General features: G+C 38.7%; 1 protein-coding gene across 3 annotated transcripts in view; it reads right to left on the reverse strand.

Annotated features, from left to right (window-relative positions):
- Nucleotides 1-6,096: 6,096 nt before the first annotated feature.
- LOC110442704 (neuronal acetylcholine receptor subunit alpha-10-like) overlaps nucleotides 6,097-23,506 on the reverse strand; it is a 238,482-nt gene continuing 221,072 nt past the window's right edge. For all 3 annotated transcript variants that reach the window (XM_021486427.1, XM_021486426.1, XM_021486428.1), the window contains 3 exons: nucleotides 22,536-23,074; nucleotides 11,637-11,830; nucleotides 6,097-9,139 (listed from right to left, as the gene is read on the reverse strand). In XM_021486427.1, the coding sequence (XP_021342102.1) occupies nucleotides 8,789-9,139; nucleotides 11,637-11,830; nucleotides 22,536-23,074 (1,084 nt within the window). In that variant the 3' untranslated portion in view covers nucleotides 6,097-8,788. The remainder of the gene's footprint in view (nucleotides 9,140-11,636; nucleotides 11,831-22,535; nucleotides 23,075-23,506) is intronic.

Raw genomic sequence — 23,506 nt, forward strand, 5'->3', positions numbered from 1 at the left:
GTCAATACATAACATAACAGCTAATCACTGTTAATACATAACAGCTTATCACTGTTAATACATAACAGTGATAAGCTGTTATGTATTAACAGTGATAAGCTGTTATGTATTAAAAGTGATCAGCTGTTATGTATTAACAGTTATTAGCTGTTATGTATTAACGGTGATTAGCTGTTATGTATTAACGGTGATAAGCTGTTTTGTATTAACAGTGATTATCTGTTATGTATTAACAGTGATTAGCTGTTATGCATTAACAGTGATAAGCTGTTATGTATTAACAGTGATTAGCTGTTATGTATTAACAGTGATTAGCTGTTATGTTATGTATTGACAGTGATTCGCTGTTATGTTATGTATTAACAGTGATTAGCTGTTTTGTATTAACAGTGATTAGCTGTTATGTTATCTATTAACAGTGATTAGCTGTTATGTATTAACAGTGATAAGCTGTTATGTATTAACAGTGATAAGCTGTTATGTATTAACGGTGATAAGCTGTTATGTATTAACAGTGATTAACTGTTATGTATTAACATTGATTAGCAGTTATTAGCTAAGTAACTACTTGTAGTAAACATTGTTTATCGATCATTAACAGTAATTAACAGCATTAAATACGACACAAAGACAAATATCATAGAAAACCTTTATTGTATAACTCGCTCCATAGTTTGATTAACAAACATATTATGTACATAATGTGGCTGTTTACATCGAGAAATCAGACCCCATTCTTCGATGTTGTTCTCATTAAACATGTATAGCGTCACGTTTGCCAGCCTTTCTTCCCTTACTTTACTGTTGGCCTTATATTTACTCAGGGATTGAATGCCAGTTTTTGATGTTCACGCTACATCTTAATCGTAAATAACATGTAACCTATATCTCCTTGTGTTTTAAAAAAACATGTCCATTGCAAAATGCCATTCAATACATTATGAATATATAGTTATTACCATTCTAAATACGATTATCCCCTATTGTCTGCAGATGTTTCTGTGATCATCAGTGCAAATACCTGGAACAACCTAACGTCATTCAAATGTTTGCTTCTTACGATCGCCTCATGTTATCCAAGGCATGAGAAGAAGCGTCGAAATGACGCTCATCCCATCCCTATCACCGCGATTTCTTCTTGTAGTATTTATTAAGTGACTTGCAATGGAAGTGTAATAAGTATATACATCAAACACTCATATATACTTGATACATTCTTGTTGTGTCTACTTACACATATTCAATAATGCATGACAAATAAAAGGGACCAAAACTTTGACGAAGTCATGGTGTGCTGGGATATGTCTGTTTCTCAGGATTCATAATCTATAATAAGTAAAGACCAGTTATTCACAGCGCTTGTATCTTCACGACACACTTGTTCTAGTGGATGTTACATTGCAGACTAATATAGAAGGCATTCTATATAGTCAGTATCCAAGCTTCATTTACATAAGTATACAAAGTATACAAAGTTGAATATTCGTGAAAAATCTGTTATTGAACCTTTAAGAGATCTAGTTTCACATGGAAATCCTGAACTTCAACACTGCCGTTGTTTGTTCTAAATTCCTCATAACGTTTTTCTGATACGTATCATTCGAGCAGGATGGTGCACGTCTGTGCTATGCCTTTACTATCTATCCATATCTTTAGTGTAAAACAAGGTTTAAGGCTTTTTGCTACCTCACCTTTCATGCCTACGATTTTTATCATAGTTGTTGGTCGATAAAAACAATCTTGGATTATCGGGCGTCAGGTGGGTGAATATATGAATTAGTAATTAAGTTGATGTAGCCCAATCAAAATATTAGATAAGTCAAATGTATCTGACATGTGATCCTGGCTCTACCAGTGTACCATAACCACTGGGAAAATATGTATATAGGCTATGCTTATAAACTTACCATTTCTTTTGAAACAATAAAAACATTTGAATTGAATTGAATGTACGATAACTCTACACATCGCAATAGTTACCTAAATCAAGAGTTGATTATATCTTAAGTCTGTAAAACTGAAATAGTATATCTCATATCAACTCATTGGCCAAGTTTACCAACTGATAAAGTTACGGCAACTCTTAAACCCTCATCTCTAAAAAATGGCCAGTTATTATACAAAGCAACAATTCTATTTGTCAAATACAATCGAGTGCATATCGCACTAGTCACTGAAACGGTACGAGTTCGACAGATCTCGTATGTGTTACATGAACTTAAATACATGTGTACGTGTGTCAATTACCGGACGGTGTCCTCATCCGAAAAAGAATGGAATATTAAATATCAATAGTATTAAATGTATGCTTTCTGTCCATCTATACCGGTAAGGGGAAGACTTATATAGACAAAGCCTGTTGTCTCATCCAATTGTTCATATATTTTTTGTCCAATAAAATTTGTTGAAATCAGAAATTCGAAAAAGAAGTATGACAGATTTCAATGTGATATACCTGTACTTGTATCCCTAAAGTAAACCTGGCATGAACAGTTGTCCAGAATGGCCTGGCTGTGAATAACTGGGCAGGTGTTGCTAGTCTGCTTCATAGTGAGTATAATAAGTGATAAAATATAAGGTTAAGATAATATAAAATCAATGATGCGACACCCTCAGTAGAGTTATAAGTAGTATGACACTGTATGTGTATCTATATCAATGCTATTTCACCCCACAACCATGACGCAAACAAAACTACAGGATAAAATAACCATTCAATGGTATCCATGCAACATTTAAAATGATTTTCTATACTAAAGTAATCAAACAAGAGAATATGTACAAAATGTTAGTGTTGTCATGAATTTTACACTGGTACACGTTTTGTTAGATATTGGAAAAGCAAGTTTAATTCGCCTGTGAACTACCCAGTCTGTGTAAAAGTACTGATGATCAATATTGTTTATATGCAGCGAGAAGGTTACCCAGTCATAGTAACACGAGCAGAGTTTACTGTGTTGTAACACTTGTAGTTATCTATTCACTGGACGTAATTTAGTCTAAATACATAGTAATAATACAGGAGCGAATCGCTTTAATACACATTTCCATTAGTCATAACGGATCTTCAACATACAAATGTTGTAGGTTTCTACCTCTTATTATCATCTGTGGAAAGGGCACAATTACCGATGCAGAATGGCTGACATGTCAAATCTTACTTTTCACTGCAGTTTTAAGTTACATCTTTATTGCATCAGTTCTAATAAAATAACTTACAAACACACCTATCCTGGGACTTTAATGCTATAAGGTAAAATGCATTGATAATTTAGTAAAACAAAATACATATAATTATTTTATATAAAACAAAAATGTGTGTCTAAGAACGGAAAAAACAGTATCATGTCATTATTTTAATTTCATTTTATTGGAACGCCATTTTTTATATACAGCGTTACCTGTGACGAATTCATGTTAAACACTAAAAAACCGAATGTGCAATAATTGTCATTATATGACCAATGATCAGTGATTTTCTATACCAGATGTGCGTAGCTACATTGGATAAATTCATAAACTCATAATGCAATGACAATTTATTTAAAGTCTTATTCATCCGAAGTGTATCTTTATATTATATTAGATAATAACGATTCGGAAAGCATCATTAATACATGTCTATATATTGTGCGCTATATAACATACTATGACGGTTTGATGTGTGTATGATATGAATATCATGAACTACTCAACTAGTTTGTTTTTCATGAATGTCTTTTTTATTTATTTTTTTATTTCAAGTGAATATTTTTCTGTCGGTGGTGACAATATCTAATGTATGATTGAAATAAAACTGAAATGCACAGAAGATATCATTATTGGTTAACATGTTAAGTATATTAACATGAACTCCTGTTTATTTAATGCTGTATACAGTGATATTGTAATAAAGGTACGGTTTAGTTATAAAAATAAAGATTAGTCCACCTTATATTTTGTCAAATGGCAAGTTCGTCTAACTACAGATGATTGAATTTATAGAAAGGCTATTTAAAGTTTCTTCTGTGAAATCCTCGATTACATGAATATTTACGTATTTAATAACTACGAGGATAAATAATTACTCAAATTAATTCATAATCGTTTCAAATTAACATATATGATTTATCTTGTACCCGATTCATCTCGAGAGGTGAATGTCGGGTAAAGAACATATCGTCCTACATCCGAGCTTCATAAGTCAGTAACAAGTATTCTGATCGACTCGACATTAAACTTGTTATCAATCAAATTACTCATAACTAATTAAGCGCGTAACATTCATCACTTGAAATATCTCGATCGACGTATCCTTATTGCATTAAGCTGTGTGAATGATAACACTTTCATCATCGACTCTAACAGTACGTTGACCAATCATTGAGCAGGTTTTGTTTTTGACATCGTAAACAATAAGAATTAATACATTTCATCATTTCAGTAAACTATTGTTTGTCCGTGGCGTTATTATCAAATATAAAAAAAAACGTTGTCTCGCATTTGGTGCTATGTCCCATCACAAAAGTAACATGTTCACTGCATATAAGTGTACTATTTGTAATTTCGTAACGAATGCCAATTATATGTAACCTCGTAGGTTTTGTTATATCCCACTTGTTACTACCCACGTGGAACTCTCCACTTGTTACTACCCACGTGGTACTCTCCACTTGTTACTACCTACGTGGTACGCTCCACTTGTTACTACCTACGTGGTACTCTCCATTTGTTACTACCCACGTGGTACTCTCCATTGGTTAATACTTACGTGGTACTCTCCATTTGCTACTACCCACGTGGTACTCTCCACTAGTTACTACCCACGTGGTACTCTCCATTTTTTACTACCCACGTTGTACTCTCCATTTGTTAATACTTACGTGGTACTCTCTATTTGTTACTACCCACGTGGTTCTCTCCATTTGTTACTACCCACGTGGTTCTCTCCATTTGTTAATACTTACGTGGTACTCTCCATTTGCTACTACCCACGTGGTACTCTCCATTTGTTACTACCCACGTGGTACTCTCCACTTGTTACTACCTACGTGATACTCTCCGCTTGTTACTACCCACGTGGTACTTTCCACTTGTTACTACCCACGTGGTACTCTCCATTTGTTACTACCCACGTGGTACTCTCCATTAGTTAATACTTACGTGGTACTCTCTATTTGTTACTACCCACGTGGTTCTCTCCATTTGTTACTACCCACGTGGTACTCTCCATTGGTTAATACTTACGTGGTACTCTCCATTTGTTACTAGCTGCGTGGTACTCTCCATTTGTTACTACCTTCGTGGTACTCTGCACTTGCTACTACCTACGTGGTACTCTCCACTTGCTACTACCCACGTGGTACTCTCCACTTGTTAATACTTACGTGGTACTCTCTATTTGTTACTACCCACGTGGTTCTCTCCATTTGTTACTACCCACGTGGTACTCTCCACTTGTTACTCCCCACGTGGTACTCTCCATTTGTTACTACCCACGTGGGACTCTCCATTTGTTAATACACACGTGGTACTCTCCATTTGTTAATACTTACGTGGTTCTCTCCATTTGTTACTAGCTACGTGGTACTCTCCATTTGTTACTACCTTCGTGGTACTCTGCACTTGCTACTACCTACGTGGTACTCTCCACTTGCTACTACCTACGTGGTACTCTCCACTTGCTACTACCTACGTGGGACTCTCCACTTGCTACTACCCACGTGGTACTCTCCACTTGTTAATACTTACGTGGTACTCTCTATTTGTTACTACCCACGTGGTACTTTCCACTTGTTACTACCCACGTGGTTCTCTCCATTTGTTACTACCCACGTGGTACTCTCCATTGGTTAATACTTACGTGGTACTCTCCATTTGTTACTAGCTACGTGGTACTCTCCATTTGTTACTACCTTCGTGGTACTCTCCACTTGCTACTACCTACGTGGTACTCTCCACTTGCTACTACCCACGTGGTACTCTGCACTTCTAACAATGTAACTTGTATCAATCTGGCGGCAAGGAATACGCTCTAGTTATGACAAAGCAAAAACTGGAACCGAAAAAACATAAGTCACAGCAGGGAACAACAACATATACATCAATGTAGCGAAACAATTATAACATCTCATTTGTAGCTTGGTGGTAAATCATTTAGCAAAAACCATGAAAGTAAAACACTAAAATTTCTCGTTTGTTTTGTAAACAATTTTTTTGTGTGGAGTCTTTGCCTACATATCGTAAAGACGAGAAGTCTCCAGTTGTACATGTATCCGTGTTTGATTTATATCTGCTAGGAATCATAATTACTAAGTATAATTCAACACATTCCCGCTAGGCCAGTAAAAATCTTCACACACCGTCAGTGCGGAGTCACTTTGTATCTAATACAAAAAGCCCCAACTTTCAAAAGCTACATATATGCATATTCTACTAATTGAAAAAGTAAATAAATCCTTTAACACAAAAAATACGAAAGAATTAATGGTAAGGAAAAAGATTAACATTCCTAATTAGACACTTCTTTTGCTTAAAATAGCAGACATGCTGCTTTACGACTCCTATTAATTGTGTTTCGTATATTGAATTGAAACTCTTTTTTACGCTTAAGACAAAATGCAACATCATAGTCTTCATATATCCTGGTGCCCGGTTTATTATAGGCCTGGGGATACAGCGGAGATGCCATTATTACCCACTGGCACTGTACATTCTCAAAGTTTGCAATTTTACAACGTAATAAGTTCTATGGAAAATATTGCTGACATACAAAAATATATATCTTCTATTTTTGTATGAAGTTCATTAAACCTAGGTTTTGTAATCTGTTAGCAGCAGCAATCTCCGCCTTTTCGTACTCAAAAAGAGGTTGCCAAAAACGATGTCCTTTGCATGTGTTTCCGTGGAGTACATACAGTTGCATTTCTTCGGTGTTTTAGCGGACTTTCTACTTTGTGTATGGCCATTAAATTGTTTATACGCGTTTACGCACTACTTTGTGTATGGACGTTAACATGTTTATACGCGTTTCAATGCTCACACAATACTTGTAGAAGACAACGTCAACATTACTGCTACTCACGTTAGTTTCGCTCCACTGACCACGTATACATTGGTGTTGATAGTAAGGTGTTTACCGTCATATTGAGGCCGACTCTATGGCCTTTCCATACGGTCTACACATTCACGGTAATTACCGGGAATTAGCATCCTCTTGTTTTGTCGCGTCGGGAAACTCATTTTACACAGGCAATATACACGGGAAAATAAACAAACCATAATTAGTAGCTACATACAAGCGACATCTTACACAGCACAATAACACATTAAATGATGTCGGCGTTGAAGAGCGATGTTTTTCGGCTGGTAAGTAATCAAGTACGTATTGCATTACTGTAGCACTAAACTACCCACACCTATTAAACCTGTTTGTTGTGAAAGCTTATCGATTTTACATTTACAAGTTGACATTGGCAAAGAGATGAACAACATTTGGAGTGGAATAATTTAACGTGTGATAGATGAGTTATCTGTATAAAAATCCGTTAGCGTCTAGATACATCACACGTAAATGCTACTCTTACGGCAGAGCATTACCTGTTTTGTAATGATAACAAATACATATTAGCACTAATTGTACAATTATTAAATGTTCCAGTGATAACTCCAGTAAACTATTCAGTAAATTTAGTAACGAAATGATTTGGCATTTCAATCTTTCTTAATGAAGGCCTGCCGTAATGATATCGACTATTATATAGTGTACAGTTAGCATGCTAACGCTTATTTACGTGTAAAATCTGAAGCAGAAGCTGCTTTACCAGATCACACGGAAACCATAATAGCCAGTTGGAGTAGAGTTGAATATACCGATGGGTAATTTTGATTGGACTAATTACGAATAAAATATAACTGTTAGCTCAATTCTGTATTCAAACGAGAGAGAGAGAAAAACAAATCTTGTTTTATTTTAATGTATTCAAGTTGAGTACCAGTACCATGCCTCGACGAGCTACAAGACAAATGCGTTGATAACTTTAATTGTGGGGACGGTTTCTGAATATGGCTCAGGTGTGGGATTCGACAGTTTTAAAACAAATGTCACTGTTATGACAGGACGAGGACCAGCTGTTGGATAAGTTTTGTTTTTTTGTGTCCATGATGCTGCTCTATTATATTAGAATTTTGCAAATAGACCCAAATGGAACGACTTTGTTCATCGATCGATCGCTATGTGATAATGATCACTGGACTTCCATACACAACCAGTGATATATAACTAGCGTACTCGGTACACCAATATTATAGCCCGGTATCAGCCAGGTTAGAGCTATGATTTTCTAAACGCCATCCCAATTATGACGATATAGCTTATTTGGGAGTGTCTAGTTTGAACGCGGTTACCAAGACGTGATAGGGTTTTCGAAAACGTTTTTCAAGAGATGGCTTTCCAAAAGCTTTTTGAAATAATTTAATGCTCTAAGTGTCCATAGTACGGTTGGCAGACTGTTTGCTGCTGTTTGTTGAATACTCGGCTTTCGTAAGTGACGGGTTGTGTTTTCGGGTAAAGTGTTTGTCTTACGCTGCAGTATTCAAGTTGGGAATAATACCACAATGTTGTTTCCGACGTCCAGGCGTTGAAATGTCGTACACGCATGCGCATACTTCCGTTTCATACTTTGAAATGGGGTTATACACTCTATCGAACACTATATCGACTGAAAGAAAAAAATTGATGGAAATGAATTCATACGGGAAATTATACATACATACATATATATGCATTGTCATGTAATATGCTTTACACTCAGTTACCCCTAAGACCCCCGAGTCCATCGTCAGGCGGGACCAGGATGGAAAGCGTCACAGCGAACATGAGGATAAGGAAGCAAACCAGCAATGTCCGATCTATCACTAGCGCCACCTGCTGCCACTCAAGTTTTATGAAATCTTTCCGATCTTGGTCCGCTAAACGCATCTCATTCCGTTCAATAGTCCAATTCACTTTTTGCAATACCCGCACAAACTGTCGTTCACAATAGTCGCTGTTTGCTACGTTCAAGCGTCTGGTGAACCGTGGTGAAACCCCACCATTTTCAGGTGGAACTTCTGTTTCGAATTTGTCAAATTTGTAGTATTCTCCTTGTGGAACTTTCTCCTGTAAACAAATTAGAACTTGCAATTATGATAATGAAATAAAGTATGACCATACTTAAGTGGAAGAAGACATCGAATATCACCAATACTTGACGGAATCATCATACCTTACAGCTAATATCACTAATACTTGAAGGAATCATCATACATTACAGCTAATATGACCAAAATTTGACGGAATCACCATACATTACAGCTAATATCACCAATACTTGAAGGAATCACCATACATTACAGCTAATATCACAATACTTGACGGAATCATCATACATCACAGCTAATATCACCAATATTTGACGGAATCATCATATATTACAGCTAATATCACCAATACTTGACGGTATCATCATACATTACAGCTAATATCACCGATACTTGACGGAATCATCATACATTACAGCTTATACGACCAATTCTTGACGGAATCATCATACATTCCAGCTTATACGACCAATTCTTGACGGAATCATCATACATTCCAGCTTATACGACCAATTCTTGACGGAATCATCATACATTACAGCTAATATCACCAATACTTGACGGTATCATCATACATTACAGCTAATATCACTAATACTTCACGGAATCATCATACATTACAGCTAATATCACCAATACTTGACGGTATCATCATACATTACAGCTAATATCACTAATACTTCACGGAATCATCATACATTACAGCTACTATCACCAATACTTGACGGAATCCCCATACATTACAGCTAATATCACCAATACTTGAAGGAATCACCATACATTACAGCTAATATCACCAATACTTGACTGAATCATCATACATTACAGCTAATATCACCAATCCTTGACGGAATCATCATACATTACAGCTAATATCTCCAATACTTGACGGAATCACCATACATTACAGCTAATATCCCCAATACTTGACGGAATCATCATACATTACATCTTATACGACCAATTCTTGACGGAATCATCATACATTACATCTAATATCACCAATACTTGACGGTATCATCATACATTACAGCTAATATCACTAATACTTCACGGAATCATCATACATTACAGCTAATATCACTAATACTTGACGGAATCATCATACATTACAGCTAATATCCCCAATACTTGACGGAATCATCATACATTACAGCTGATATCACCAATACTTGACGGAATCATCATACATTACAGTTAATATGACCAATACTTCACGGAATCATCATACATTACAGCTACTATCACCAATACTTGACGGAATCCCCATACATTACAGCTAATATCACCAATACTTGAAGGAATCATCATACATTACAGCTAATATGACCAATACTTGACGGAATAATCATACATTACAGCTAATATCACCAATACTTGACTGAATCATCATACATTACAGCTAATATCACCATTACTTGAAGGAATCATCATACATTACAGCTAATATGACCAATACTTGACGGAATAATCATACATTACAGCTAATATCACCAATACTGGACGGAATCATCATACATTACAGCTAATATCACCGATACTTGACGGAATCATCATACATTACAGCTGATATCACCAATACTTGACGGAATCATCATACATCACAGCTAATATCACCAATATTTGACGGAATCATCATATATTACAGCTAATATCACCAATACTTGACGGAATCACCATACATTACAGCTAATATCACCAATACTTGACTGAATCATCATACATTACAGCTAATATCACCAATCCTTGACGGAATCATCATACATTACAGCTAATATCCCCAATACTTGACGGAATCATCATACATTACAGCTTATACGACCAATACTTGACGGAATCATCATACTCACCAATACTTGACGGAATCACCATACATTACAGCTAATATCCCCAATACTTGACGGAATCATCATACATTACATCTTATACGACCAATTCTTGACGGAATCATCATACATTACATCTAATATCACCAATACTTGACGGTATCATCATACATTACAGCTAATATCACTAATACTTCACGGAATCATCATACATTACAGCTACTATCACCAATACTTGACGGAATCCCCATACATTACAGCTAATATCACCAATACTTGAAGGAATCATCATACATTACAGCTAATATCACCAATCCTTGACGGAATCATCATACATTACAGCTAATATCACTAATACTTCACGGAATCATCATACATTACAGCTAATATCTCCAATACTTGACGGAATCATCATACATTACAGCTAATATCACCAATACCTGGCTTATACTTGCATGATAATACGTTTTTTTATTGTGATATCGTGATTAATGTCCATTTTAATTGTATGAAAACAGTCATAACTCATACTCATGCATTACAATCACATTCACAAACAAAAAACATCGTTACAAAAATACATATTTCTCCCCAAACTAAGCCACAAATATATGACAAATCTTTGATTTTACTAATGCCCTGATATAACTATTGACTCTCAATCATGTATATATATATATATGTTTGTACCATGCCAGGTTCCGGCGGTGGCTCCGGTAGGTCCAGCTTGATGAACAACATCCGAGCAAAGATGCCAAAACAAACTTTCTTGAGTAACACGGGAACCTCAAACCCTCGGGAACCCTTGTGGTGGATGTTCAACGTGAACACATTCATGGCAGTGGCGAAGGAGACGATGGCAATGGTAATGCCGTAATACAACCCTGTCAATGAGATTATTACTGTATCAGTAGTGGAAATATTTTATAAACACGTGAATTGATTCGATTGTAACATGTTACAATAAATGGTTTCCAAATATGCTGGTTGATTCAGACAAAGGAAAAGCTTAATGGTCGCCATCATGATCTGATACAGAAATATGCTGTATCTTTGTTTTATATGAAGTCAATATTTTTTATTAAGCTCATTAGACTGATTTTGTTGTCATTACCCGAGTTCTCAATGTGAGGACGTGGCATTGGATTTGACCTAAACCACATGGCGACTGTCGTCGATGGAGCAAAAGGCGCTGACCTTCCGGAACAGCTGGTCTTATTATCCTTGTTCTTTTGCAAGGGTCTCTATGTAAATATTTCCTTTGTTCATATGTTGCCCTAGTTTGGTCAATTTTGGGTTCGAATTATGGCTATTGTTGATACTTGGTAGTCTCTTGGTCTTTTTTAAGGAATTTGTATTTGTTTTATCAAATGACACACTAAATATGTATAAACACTGACTTTCTAAATTCGAAAGACGGAAATAAACGAAAATGTTAGCAGTGAAAATCAATTAAAGATTTATTTTTTCACGATAAAGTTCATCGAGTGTAGATCCTGAGACAAACTAAATGAAATGCTTAACAGATGTTGAATCAACACTACATGAATTCATCACTAGATGAACTTAATCATTGAACTTCATCCTACTTGAAATTGTGAAGTAGCGTTGTTTTGCGAATAACGATAAACGTAACAATTACACACAGGTGACTGCACCTTGACAATTCGGCAATACGTACAGCTTGCCAACACTGAATGACACTGCATCATACAGCCGTTTCAAAACAGACAAATGATAAAGCTTAGTGGCGTCGTGGTTTAGAGAACATTGACTCATTGTCAGTTATGTTAATGAGTATTACTGACGACTGCTTTCAACGGCAAATAGATGCGTTTAAGCTGAACAATTCAAAACGAAGCCATGAACGGCTGCAATAACAATTACACTGCCAATAACCAGATATTTAAAGACCCAGAGGGAAAAATGGCACATGACTGAAAGTCATGGTCACAGACGTTTTACAGCATTGTAAGGTGGACAGCCATCGGACAGAGAGTCATGTGACCACTCTCGACCACTGATTGAAATGTCGCTTGTGCATGTGAGACCATAAAGTACCGACCAGCTTTATTACCCCATGTGAGTTTCGAAAACGTTTACTGCAGCTTAACTCATAAAACAACTAACGATTCATGACATACGTTCAAGGAAGTTCGTAGGTATATTTTCCATTGCTTTACATTTACAAATATTGACAAACTTTAAGCAGATGTTAAGCTGCAACAGAATGTCAAGTAGTAAATACGAGTATAATATAGATTGTAAAGGTCAAGTGAAGGCCAAATAGTGGGTAGGGACTTCACGTAAAACAGGATTGAAAAAGTCAAGTGAAGGCCAAGTAGTAGGTAGGGACTACACGTAAAACAGGATTGTAAAGGTCAAGTGTAGGCCAAATAGTGGGTAGGGACTACACGTAAAACAGAACTGTAAATGTCACGTGAAGGCCAAATAGTGGGTAGGGAATACACGTAAAACAGGATTGTAAAGGTCAAGTGAAGGCCAAATAGTGGGTAGGGACTACACGTAAAACAGGATTGTAAAGGTCACATGAAGGCCAAATAGTGGGTAGGGACTATACGTAAAACAGAACTGTAAAGGTCAAGTGAAGACCAAGTAGTGGGTAGGGACTACACGTAAAACAGGATTGTAAATGTCACGTGAAGGCCAAATAGTGGGTAGGGACTACACGTAAAACAGAACTGTAAATGTCACGTGAAGGACAAGTAGTGGGTAGGGACTACACGTAAAACAGGATTGTAAATGTCACGTGGAGGCCAAGTAGTGGATAGGGACTACACGTAAAACAGAACTGTAAAGGTCAAGTGAAGGTCAAATAGTGGGTAGGGACTACACGTAAAACAGGACTGTAAAGGTCAAGTGAAGGTCAAATAGTGGGCAGGGACTACACGTAAAACAGGATTTTAAAGGTCAAGTGAAGGTCAAATAGTGGGTAGGGACTACACGTAAAACAGGATTGTAAAGGTCAAGTGAAGGCCAAGTAGTGGATAGGGACTACACGTAAAACAGAACTGTAAATGTCACGTGAAGGCCAAATAGTGGGTAGAGACTACACGTAAAACAGGATTGTAAATGTCACGCGGAGGCCAAGTAGTGGATATGGACTACACGTAAAACAGAACTGTTAAGGTCAAGTGAAGGTCAAATAGTGGGTAGGGACTACACGTAAAACAGGATTGTAAAGGTCAAGTGAAGGCCAAGTAGTGGATAGGGACTACACGTAAAACAGGATTGTAAATGTCACGTGAAGGCCAAATAGTGGGTAGAGACTACACGTAAAACAGGATTGTAAATGTCACGCGGAGGCCAAGTAGTGGGTAGGGACTACACGTAAAACAGAACTGTTAAGGTCAAGTGAAGGTCAAATAGTGTAGTGGGTAGAGACTACACGTAAAACAGGATTGTAAAGGTCAAGTGAAGGCTAAGAAGTGGGTAGGGACTACACGTAAAACAGGATTGTTAAGGTCAAGTGAAGGCCAAATAGTGTAGTGGGTAGAGACTACACGTACAACAGGATTGTTAAGGTCAAGTAAAGGCTAAATAGTTGGTAGGAACTGCACGTAAAACATGATTTTAAATGTCACGTGAAGGCCAAGTAGCGGGTAGGGACTTAACAGGTTTGTAAAATAAAATTAAGGAAAAAGAAATACAATGTTTCCTATCTGAACAGAAAATGAAGTAATTGAAGCGGTTGATTCTTTGTTAAGTACATTGTTCAATAAATGATCGTTAGTATAGACTTGCTTTAGTTATTTCTTTGTAATTAGGAAGTAAGAGTAGTTTTGATTGGCTAATGAAAGAAGGCATTTCATTGGATGGCTAGGTATATAAATAGAGGTTCCATCAGATGAAAAGTTTCTCTTGCTCTGGCGGTCGAAGAAGAAGGAACAACTCTAAAAAGGTAATCAGTGACCAAGCTGTATAAGTTTGGGCCTAGCTGCATAAGCTAGGGTTCCACTGTATTCCTTTATAGTACATGGTCAAAATAAATTGTGTTACAGTATAGTGTGCATAGTCACAGGGTATCACAGTACAGGGCGACGTACTGTTGATACAGGGTGTCAGGTACCAAGACACAGGGTTTACCAAGGCATAGGTTTTATAGTGGCTAGCTATAGGGTGACTTGGTCAAACGGCAGTCGCGGTAAAGGGTGACGTGGTCAAGGTGTGTCGCGGTAAAGGGTGTACACAGTCACGGGTGTCGCAGTAAGGGGCTATTTACTGTTGATACAGGGTGACGGATATATTGTGATACAGTTGTTTTAGTTGGCTTTTTGACTATATTAGTGTTAGAGGTATATTAATGTAAAATATCTACCGGGTGTAGATTAGGTAATAGTTATTTGAGTCAGAAAGACGGCCGTTATTTTGTATATATTGTCGGCACTTGTTTGTTACAACAATTACTGGGTCCAAGAAAGAACTTGGTAACGAACTGTAGGCACGCATCCGTTACATATATTTTGGTGGCAGCGTAGTGGGATCCAGTCACTGTTGTGATAGTTTTATATATTTATCTATAAAGGCATTATAGTGTGTTGGTAGTTTAATTTTACATTCTTTGAAATAATAGGATCAGTTGTTCACAATGAATGACTTGGACAGCGAGATAAGTGATTTGGAGGAGAAAATAGCAACGTTAAGGGAAAATAGTATTAGGCTCAAATCACAATCAACCCCTTTGTCCAGTATCGTTAAACAGGTAGAAGGTGATAGACCTAGGGACTCTGGTTTAGGAACTACACGGCGTTCTAGTGATATTGTTGGTCATAAAGATACTAGGGGAGATGTTACAGACCGGCGTCCATCAGTAAGGTTTGATGATACTCCCATGCACACCCGTACTCCTGATGAAATTGGACGTATGTCTCAGAGACGCAGTGAAAGAAACAGGGATATTGTACATGAGAGGGATCAGAACTACGGAGAGACTTGCTATAGTCCGAGGAGGGTGACACATGATATTCCCATGATAGAAGGACATGATTTCAACGATGAACGTGTTACTGTGCGGCAAAAGAAATCAAATTACCAGGATCAGGGGATGTATGATGAAGCTTTAGCTACGATGCAGAAGCCAATGTCTAATTATATGAAACCGGCAACATATGATGGGACAGGGTCCTGGCTGGATTATCAGGCACATTTTGAGGCATGCAGTAAAATCAATCGTTGGACCGAGTCACAAAAAGGGTTATATCTTGCTGCATCATTGAGGGGACATGCACAGACAGTGCTAGGGAATATGTCAAAGGACGAGCCAGGTCAATATACACTATTGACAGCAGCACTGGAGGCGCGGTTTGCTCCGACAAACCAAACGGAGTTGTATCGCTCAATGCTAAAGGAAAAGAGATTAGGCCCATCAGAGACAATTCCTGAATTAGGCGAAGGAATCAAACGATTGACATATCTGGCGTACCCTACAGTAACGAGAGATGTTGCAGAGATGATGGCTAAGGATCACTTCATTGACGCTTTACCAGATTTCGATATGAGACTGAGAATTAAGCAGTCAAGACCAAAGACTTTGAACGAGGCTGTTGGATTAGCAGTTGAGATAGAGTCGTTCTGTAAGGTGGAAAGGGACAGAAGGGACGAAAAGAAGTATGTTAGGTCTGCCTCTGGTGAGAACGTTTATCACGATACCAGTCAAGGGAATAAGGCTATGGAGAATCTGACAACCATGCTTGGGTCCCTACAAAAGTCTATTAAGAAACTTGAAGAAGAAATGCATGATTTAAAAGCAACGAAGAGAGATACACAGGGAAATAGTAAAAAGGACCAAAACAAGCAACCATATGATGCACAGAAAGGACGCTACAGTATACAGTGTTACTTCTGTAAGGAAGAGGGTCACATGAAAAGGAAATGTCCCAAGTATTTGGCAATGATAGCAAAGGACACGACAGATAAAACATCAAACGCCAGTCACTTGAAATGTGTACAAGGATGTAAAGGTGCAGAGGCAGGACTTTTTGTACACTTGGATATCAATGGAGTTCAGGCAAAATTCCTGATAGACACAGGTGCTACTGTGTCATTAGTATCAAAGCAAACATACAAAGCTATCAATGACCGGAACCGGCTAGATCTTCAACCAATGACGCGGGATATACTTGGAGCCAATGACCTACCCTTGGCAGTAGTAGGGAAAGGAAGTTTTCGCATAACTATAGACTATTACAGTTGTGAGTGTACAGCGGTTGTGGTTGACATGCAGCTAGATGGAATCATAGGCTTAGACTTCCTGAAAGAAAGCAAAAGCATTATTGATTGTGCGCAAGGAAAGATGAGAATTGGTCGGAATGACAGTTCATTATCATGGCAAGGTAATTTGGGATGCTACCGAGTCAGTATGAAGGAGACGCTCAGTATAGCGCCAAGATCAGAGATAATTTGTGAGGGAATAGTGCAAGTTCCTGACAATGAACAACTTCGTGGTGAAGCCTGTATCATGGAGTCTTGTGAGAAGTTTACGAAGACAGGAAAGGCTCTGGTAGCTCGGGCCGTTGTCAAGGCACAGAAGACTGTTCCTGTACGCTTACTCAATCCATCGGATCATGCTGTGAAAGTGTATCGTGCTACACACATTGGACAAATCAGTCCAGCTGAGAGAGTACTTGACCAGGACGTGGTTGATGATACATGCTGTTTTAAATATCAAGATTTACCAGAACATCTTGTGCAACTCTACAATGAAGTTAGAAAGGACTTGGCTCCAGAGCAGGCAGAGCAGGTCAAGCAACTCTTATTGAGGTCACAGGATTTGTTTGCCAAATCAGACGATGATTTGGGAAGAACGAGTATGGTGAAGCATACAATAGATACTCAGAATACAAGGCCTATTAAACAACCCCCAAGGCGATTTCCACACCATGCAGCAGAGGAAGTTAATCAGCAGGTCCAAAGTATGTTAGACAGAGGAATTATAGAACCATCGTCTAGTCCGTGGGCATCGGGCGTAGTCTTGGTACAGAAGAAAGACGGCAGTTTAAGGTTCTGTGTGGACTATCGTGCCCTGAACAAGGTAACGATAAAGGACGCATACCCATTGCCCCGGGTAGATGAATCACTGGACAGATTGTCGGGAGCAAAGTGGTTCTCAACACTGGACTTATTTTCGGGATACTGGCAGGTTGAAATGGACGAAGCAGATAAGCAAAAGACTGCATTTGTAACCAGAAGTGGGTTTTACCATTTCAACGTGATGCCGTTTGGACTTTGCAACAGTCCAGCGACATTTGAACGCCTGATGGAGACAGTGCTGGCTAAGCTTCATTGGGAAATATGCCTGGTGTACATTGATGACATCATTGTTTTAGGGAAAACGTTTCATGAAGCAATAGTCAACTTGGAAAAAGTGTTCGACAGACTACGTCAGGCAGGACTAAAACTCAAGGCCAAGAAATGTCATCTATTTAGAAAACAAGTGTTATTCCTGGGTTACATTGTTTCAGGAGATGGCATATCAACAGACCCAGAAAAGGTGAAAGCAGTGAAAGAATGGCCACTGCCTGTGACGCAGACAGATATGAGGTCATTTATTGGACTTTGTAGCTACTATAGACGTTTCATTCACAGGTTTGCCGAGATCGCAAAACCACTTCACCAGCTGACAGAGAAGGGAACATCTTTCACTTGGACAGACAGATGCCAAATTGCATTCGATACGCTTAAGAAATGTTTGATCACAGCACCAATCTTAGCCTACCCTGATTTTACCAAACCATTCATCTTGGACACAGATGCGAGTCAATTTGCTATTGGTGGAGTCTTGTCCCAGTGTATTGATGGCAAGGAGAACGTGATATCTTACAGTAGTAGAGCACTTACCAAGTCAGAAAGGAAATACTGCGTAACCCGGAAGGAGTTACTAGCAATGGTATATTGTATCAAGCAGTATCGACCATATCTCTACAAACATAAGTGCATAGTGAGAACTGACCATAGTGCACTCAAGTGGCTAATGAGATTCAAAGAACCAGAAGGACAGTTAGCTCGTTGGCTCGAGGTCATTTCAACATATGATATAGAAATCCAGCACAGAGCAGGGAAGTTGCACCGAAACGCAGACGCAATGAGTAGGATTCCCTGTCACCAGTGTGGATTCTATGAAGATTGGGAACGTGACCAAGGGGAGGGACCACTTCCTGTACGAACGATCAAGAAGGATGGTAACCCAAAAGTGAATATTGACAAACAAGATGAAGATACAAGTACATTGAAAGAAAAGCAGGAGGCCGATAGCGATCTGAAATTAGTAACTGAATGGGTAAAGAGCGGGAAAAAGCCAAATCCAGGTTCGGTAAAGCCTCTGAGCAATGTGGTAAAATCCCTTGTTGCACAATGGGATCAATTGACTATTGACAACGGTTTACTGTGCAGACGTTGGGTAAACCCTTCAAAACACAAAAAGAGTCAAATAGTTGTACCATATGAGGAAAGACGAACCATGCTGAACATGTGTCATGACACAAGAACTAGTGGGCATCTAGGAGTGCACAAAACACTGAGTCGTGTGAGACAGAAGTTCTACTGGCCTGGCTTGCAAAGAGATGTTCGACAGTATATTGCTGGGTGCAAACATTGTGTATGTAGGAAAGAATGTGCAAAACGACGAGCACCTATGCAAATAGAGCCTACAGGATATCCCATGGAAAGATTGGCGTCTGACATACTCGGACCATTACCGGAAACAAAGGACGGAAACAGATATATTTTGGTAGTAAGTGATTACTTTTCCAAGTGGACAGAAGCTTTTGCCATGCGAAATATGGAGGCCAGTACAGTTGCTGCACTCATCGTGGAGGAGGTTGTTGTTCGTTTTGGTGTACCAAACGCCATACACTCGGATCAGGGGCGACAATATGAAAGCAAACTGTTTCAAGAGATGTGTCTTTTGCTTGGCACCAAGAAAACGAGAACTACGCCATATCACCCGAAATCGGACGGTATGGTAGAAAGATTCAATCGGACTCTTGCAAGCATGCTTTGTGCCTATGTTGATGAGTGTCAGGATGACTGGGATGTTCACATACCTTACGTTATGATGGCGTACCGGTCAACAGAACAGGAAAGTACAGGGTTTACTCCAAACATGCTTATGTTAGGGAGAGAGGTTTCTACCCCAGTTGATCTGTTCTATGATCTCCCTAACGAGTCTAAACCAGTTTTGCAAAGTCAATGGGCTTGGGAACTTAGAGAGAGGTTGGTTTCGGCTCATAGGTTAGCCAGAGAAAACTTGGAAGGGGCGATGTTGAGACAGAAACATTACCATGACCTGAAACTAAAATGGGATAGTTACGAGACGGGGGAGTTGGTCTATGTGTTTTTCCCTCAAAAGAAGGTTGGCAGGTCATCAAAGCTGATGAGTTTTTGGCAAGGTCCTTTCAAGGTAGTTGAAAAAGTATCAAATGTCATTTACAAGGTTGTTAGTGATGAAAACAAGAAAGAACATGTTATTCATGTTGACAGGATGCGCAGATGCCAATCCCAGGTTCTCAAAGGTGAAAGTGAGACTCGTACAGATGTCGAGGTTGACCAAATACAAAATGGATCAGAGTTCGAGGTGAACGAGATTGTAGATCTTCCAGATAGCACAAAAGGCCGTGTCAGAAGAAGACCAGTCTGGATGACTGAATATGTACTGTAAAAAAAAAAAAAAAAAAATGATAGATGTGAATCTTTGTGTGTTATAGGAAGATGCCACAAGTGAAAACAACTCCGAGAAAGCCAGGTTTGGTGTGTCCGCTGTGTTGCGAGAGACTTCCATCAGATGAAGAGTGGAAAGCGCACTTGGTGATCTGCGGAACCAATGCAAGAGAAAAGAAGAAGTTTGAGTGTAATGAGTGTAACTTTGTCACGGAGAAGAATGTTTGTCTGAAGAGACACAAGGAGAGGAAGCACCCAGTACGAGAAGACTCGTTGGATGAACATGATCCAGGGAATGTGTTAGATATCCTAGGGGAAATATCTGAGGACGATCCAGAACCTGCATCTAAGACATCTAAGATGGAAGAAATGATTACTGTGAGAAAACCCTGTCGTCCGAACCCTGTATATACACCAAAGAGACCTAACATTCCACAAGATTCTGCACGTGTTTCGAGTATTGCTGTGAAATCCGTCACAGGTAGTGTACGTGAACCAGGACTACAGACCAGAGATACAGGGACACAGTTAGGCAATGTAAAGACATTTGTGGATGCAGCTGTCCAGGTGAACTTTTCAAACCACAGGAGAACCATAAAGACAACGACATCGTACACGGAGAATGGGAAGTCTGTTGTCAAGGTTGAGGAAGAAGAATGGTTCGACTGAGTGATTCAAAGACATTTACAAAACAAAACAAAAATATACATTTGCTCTTTTACTTACTGTGAATGCGGGACGCATTGAATCAGAGGCGTGGGTAATGAAGCGGTTGATTCTTTGTTAATTACATTGTTCAATAAATGATCGTTAGTATAGACTTGCTTTAGTTATTTCTTTGTAATTAGGAAGTAAGAGTAGTTTTGATTGGCTAATGAAAGAAGGCATTTCATTGGATGGCTAGGTATATAAATAGAGGTTCCATCAGATGAAAAGCTTCTCTTGCTCTGGCGGTCGAAGAAGAAGGAACAACTCTAAAAAGGTAATCAGTGACCAAGCTGTATAAGTTTGGGCCTAGCTGCATAAGCTAGGGTTCCACTGTATTCCTTTATAGTACATGGTCAAAATAAATTGTGTTACAGTATAGTGTGCATAGTCACAGGGTATCACAGTACAGGGCGACGTACTGTTGATACAGGGTGTCAGGTACCAAGACACAGGGTTTACCAAGGCATAGGTTTTATAGTGGCTAGCTATAGGGTGACTTGGTCAAACGGCAGTCGCGGTAAAGGGTGACGTGGTCAAGGTGTGTCGCGGTAAAGGGTGTACACAGTCACGGGTGTCGCAGTAAGGGGCTATTTACTGTTGATACAGGGTGACGGATATATTGTGATACAGTTGTTTTAGTTGGCTTTTTGACTATATTAGTGTTAGAGGTATATTAATGTAAAATATCTACCGGGTGTAGATTAGGTAATAGTTATTTGAGTCAGAAAGACGGCCGTTATTTTGTATATATTGTCGGCACTTGTTTGTTACAACAATTACTGGGTCCAAGAAAGAACTTGGTAACGAACTGTAGGCACGCATCCGTTACATAATTAAGTTCTATTTCTCAAAAATTGTCGTTCCTGTTTTGTTGATATTTTTTTATCGCAGGAACATCACGATATGGTATTAAAAAAGAGGCCGGGGAGCCTATTTTAAGGTCAGCTGACACTTCTTGGAAATTTTATAAAGGCCCCCTTTTTAAAGTAGAGTCAAGGCACTAATGCCTCAGCACTACCTTCCTTAAAGTAAGGTACTTCCGCATACGAGGGGGGATAAATTAACAAGATCAGAGTAATAATCCTAAGGTAACGAAACTGCGTCATCCGTGTAGAGTACCATGTGACTTACAATTTTTCTAGGAGGGTATCACGTGATTACCTAGGATATATTTCACGTGGCTTACATGTGAGGAATTTAACTTACCTATGAGGGGTACCACGTCTGACACAGGAGGCAGTCGTTCAGCCACGATCATCAAGAAGACTGTCATGGACAGCAACGTGGTAATCCCCATAGATATTTTCTCGCCCGAGTCCGAGGGCATGTAGAATCCCAGGAGGGCCACCAGGGTGATCAGTATACACGGCATCACCATGTTAAACAGGTAGAATAATGGCCGTCTCTTCAGCACGATGTAATATTTCATAAAGTCATACGGGACGGGACAGCACGAGAAGTTAACGGGATGTAGGTTGTAACTAAACATTATCAGCTCCCACTCCGAACTCGGGATATAATTAGTTAGATCCCCGTTCTCCCCCATTTTCACCATTTTCAGCTTCATATTATCGAAAGTCCAAGAAGCGAATTCCATACTACAATTCTGGACGTCGAAAGGGAAGTATCGCACATCCATCGAACACGAACTCTTAAATATCCACATGGACAACCACGTGACATTGCCGTCCGGCGTGACGATAACATTCGTACTGACTGACGATAGCGATGACCCCACATCAGCACTGAAATATAAAAAAATAGATACAAGTCAGAAAGGTCAAAGGTCACGTCACAATTGCATCAGTAGTATTTTTTTTTTATGTTAGTAAAACAGAAATATACTGGAACACGAATTGGTTAAGTTTCGTTATTTTTGGAAACTGTCATTAAGGTAATTAAGGTATCACTTATCAAAAAACAGCCTGTCTCGCCAGAAAACATTTCTCCCAATGAGGTCAGGGTATTATAAAGTCCCTAATGAGGTCAGGGTAACAAAGTCCCTAATGAAGTCAGGGTAACATAAAGTCCATAATGAGGTCAGGGTAATTTAAATTCCATAATGAGGTCAGGGTAACGTAAAGTCCCTAATGAGGTCAGGGTAACATAAAGTCCATAATGAGGTCAGGGTAACTTAAATTCCATAATGAGGCCAGGGTAACATACAGTCAATAATG

Source organism: Mizuhopecten yessoensis, unplaced genomic scaffold (genome assembly GCF_002113885.1).
Source record: "Mizuhopecten yessoensis strain PY_sf001 unplaced genomic scaffold, ASM211388v2 scaffold716291, whole genome shotgun sequence".
NCBI classification, from domain to species: domain Eukaryota; kingdom Metazoa; phylum Mollusca; class Bivalvia; order Pectinida; family Pectinidae; genus Mizuhopecten; species Mizuhopecten yessoensis.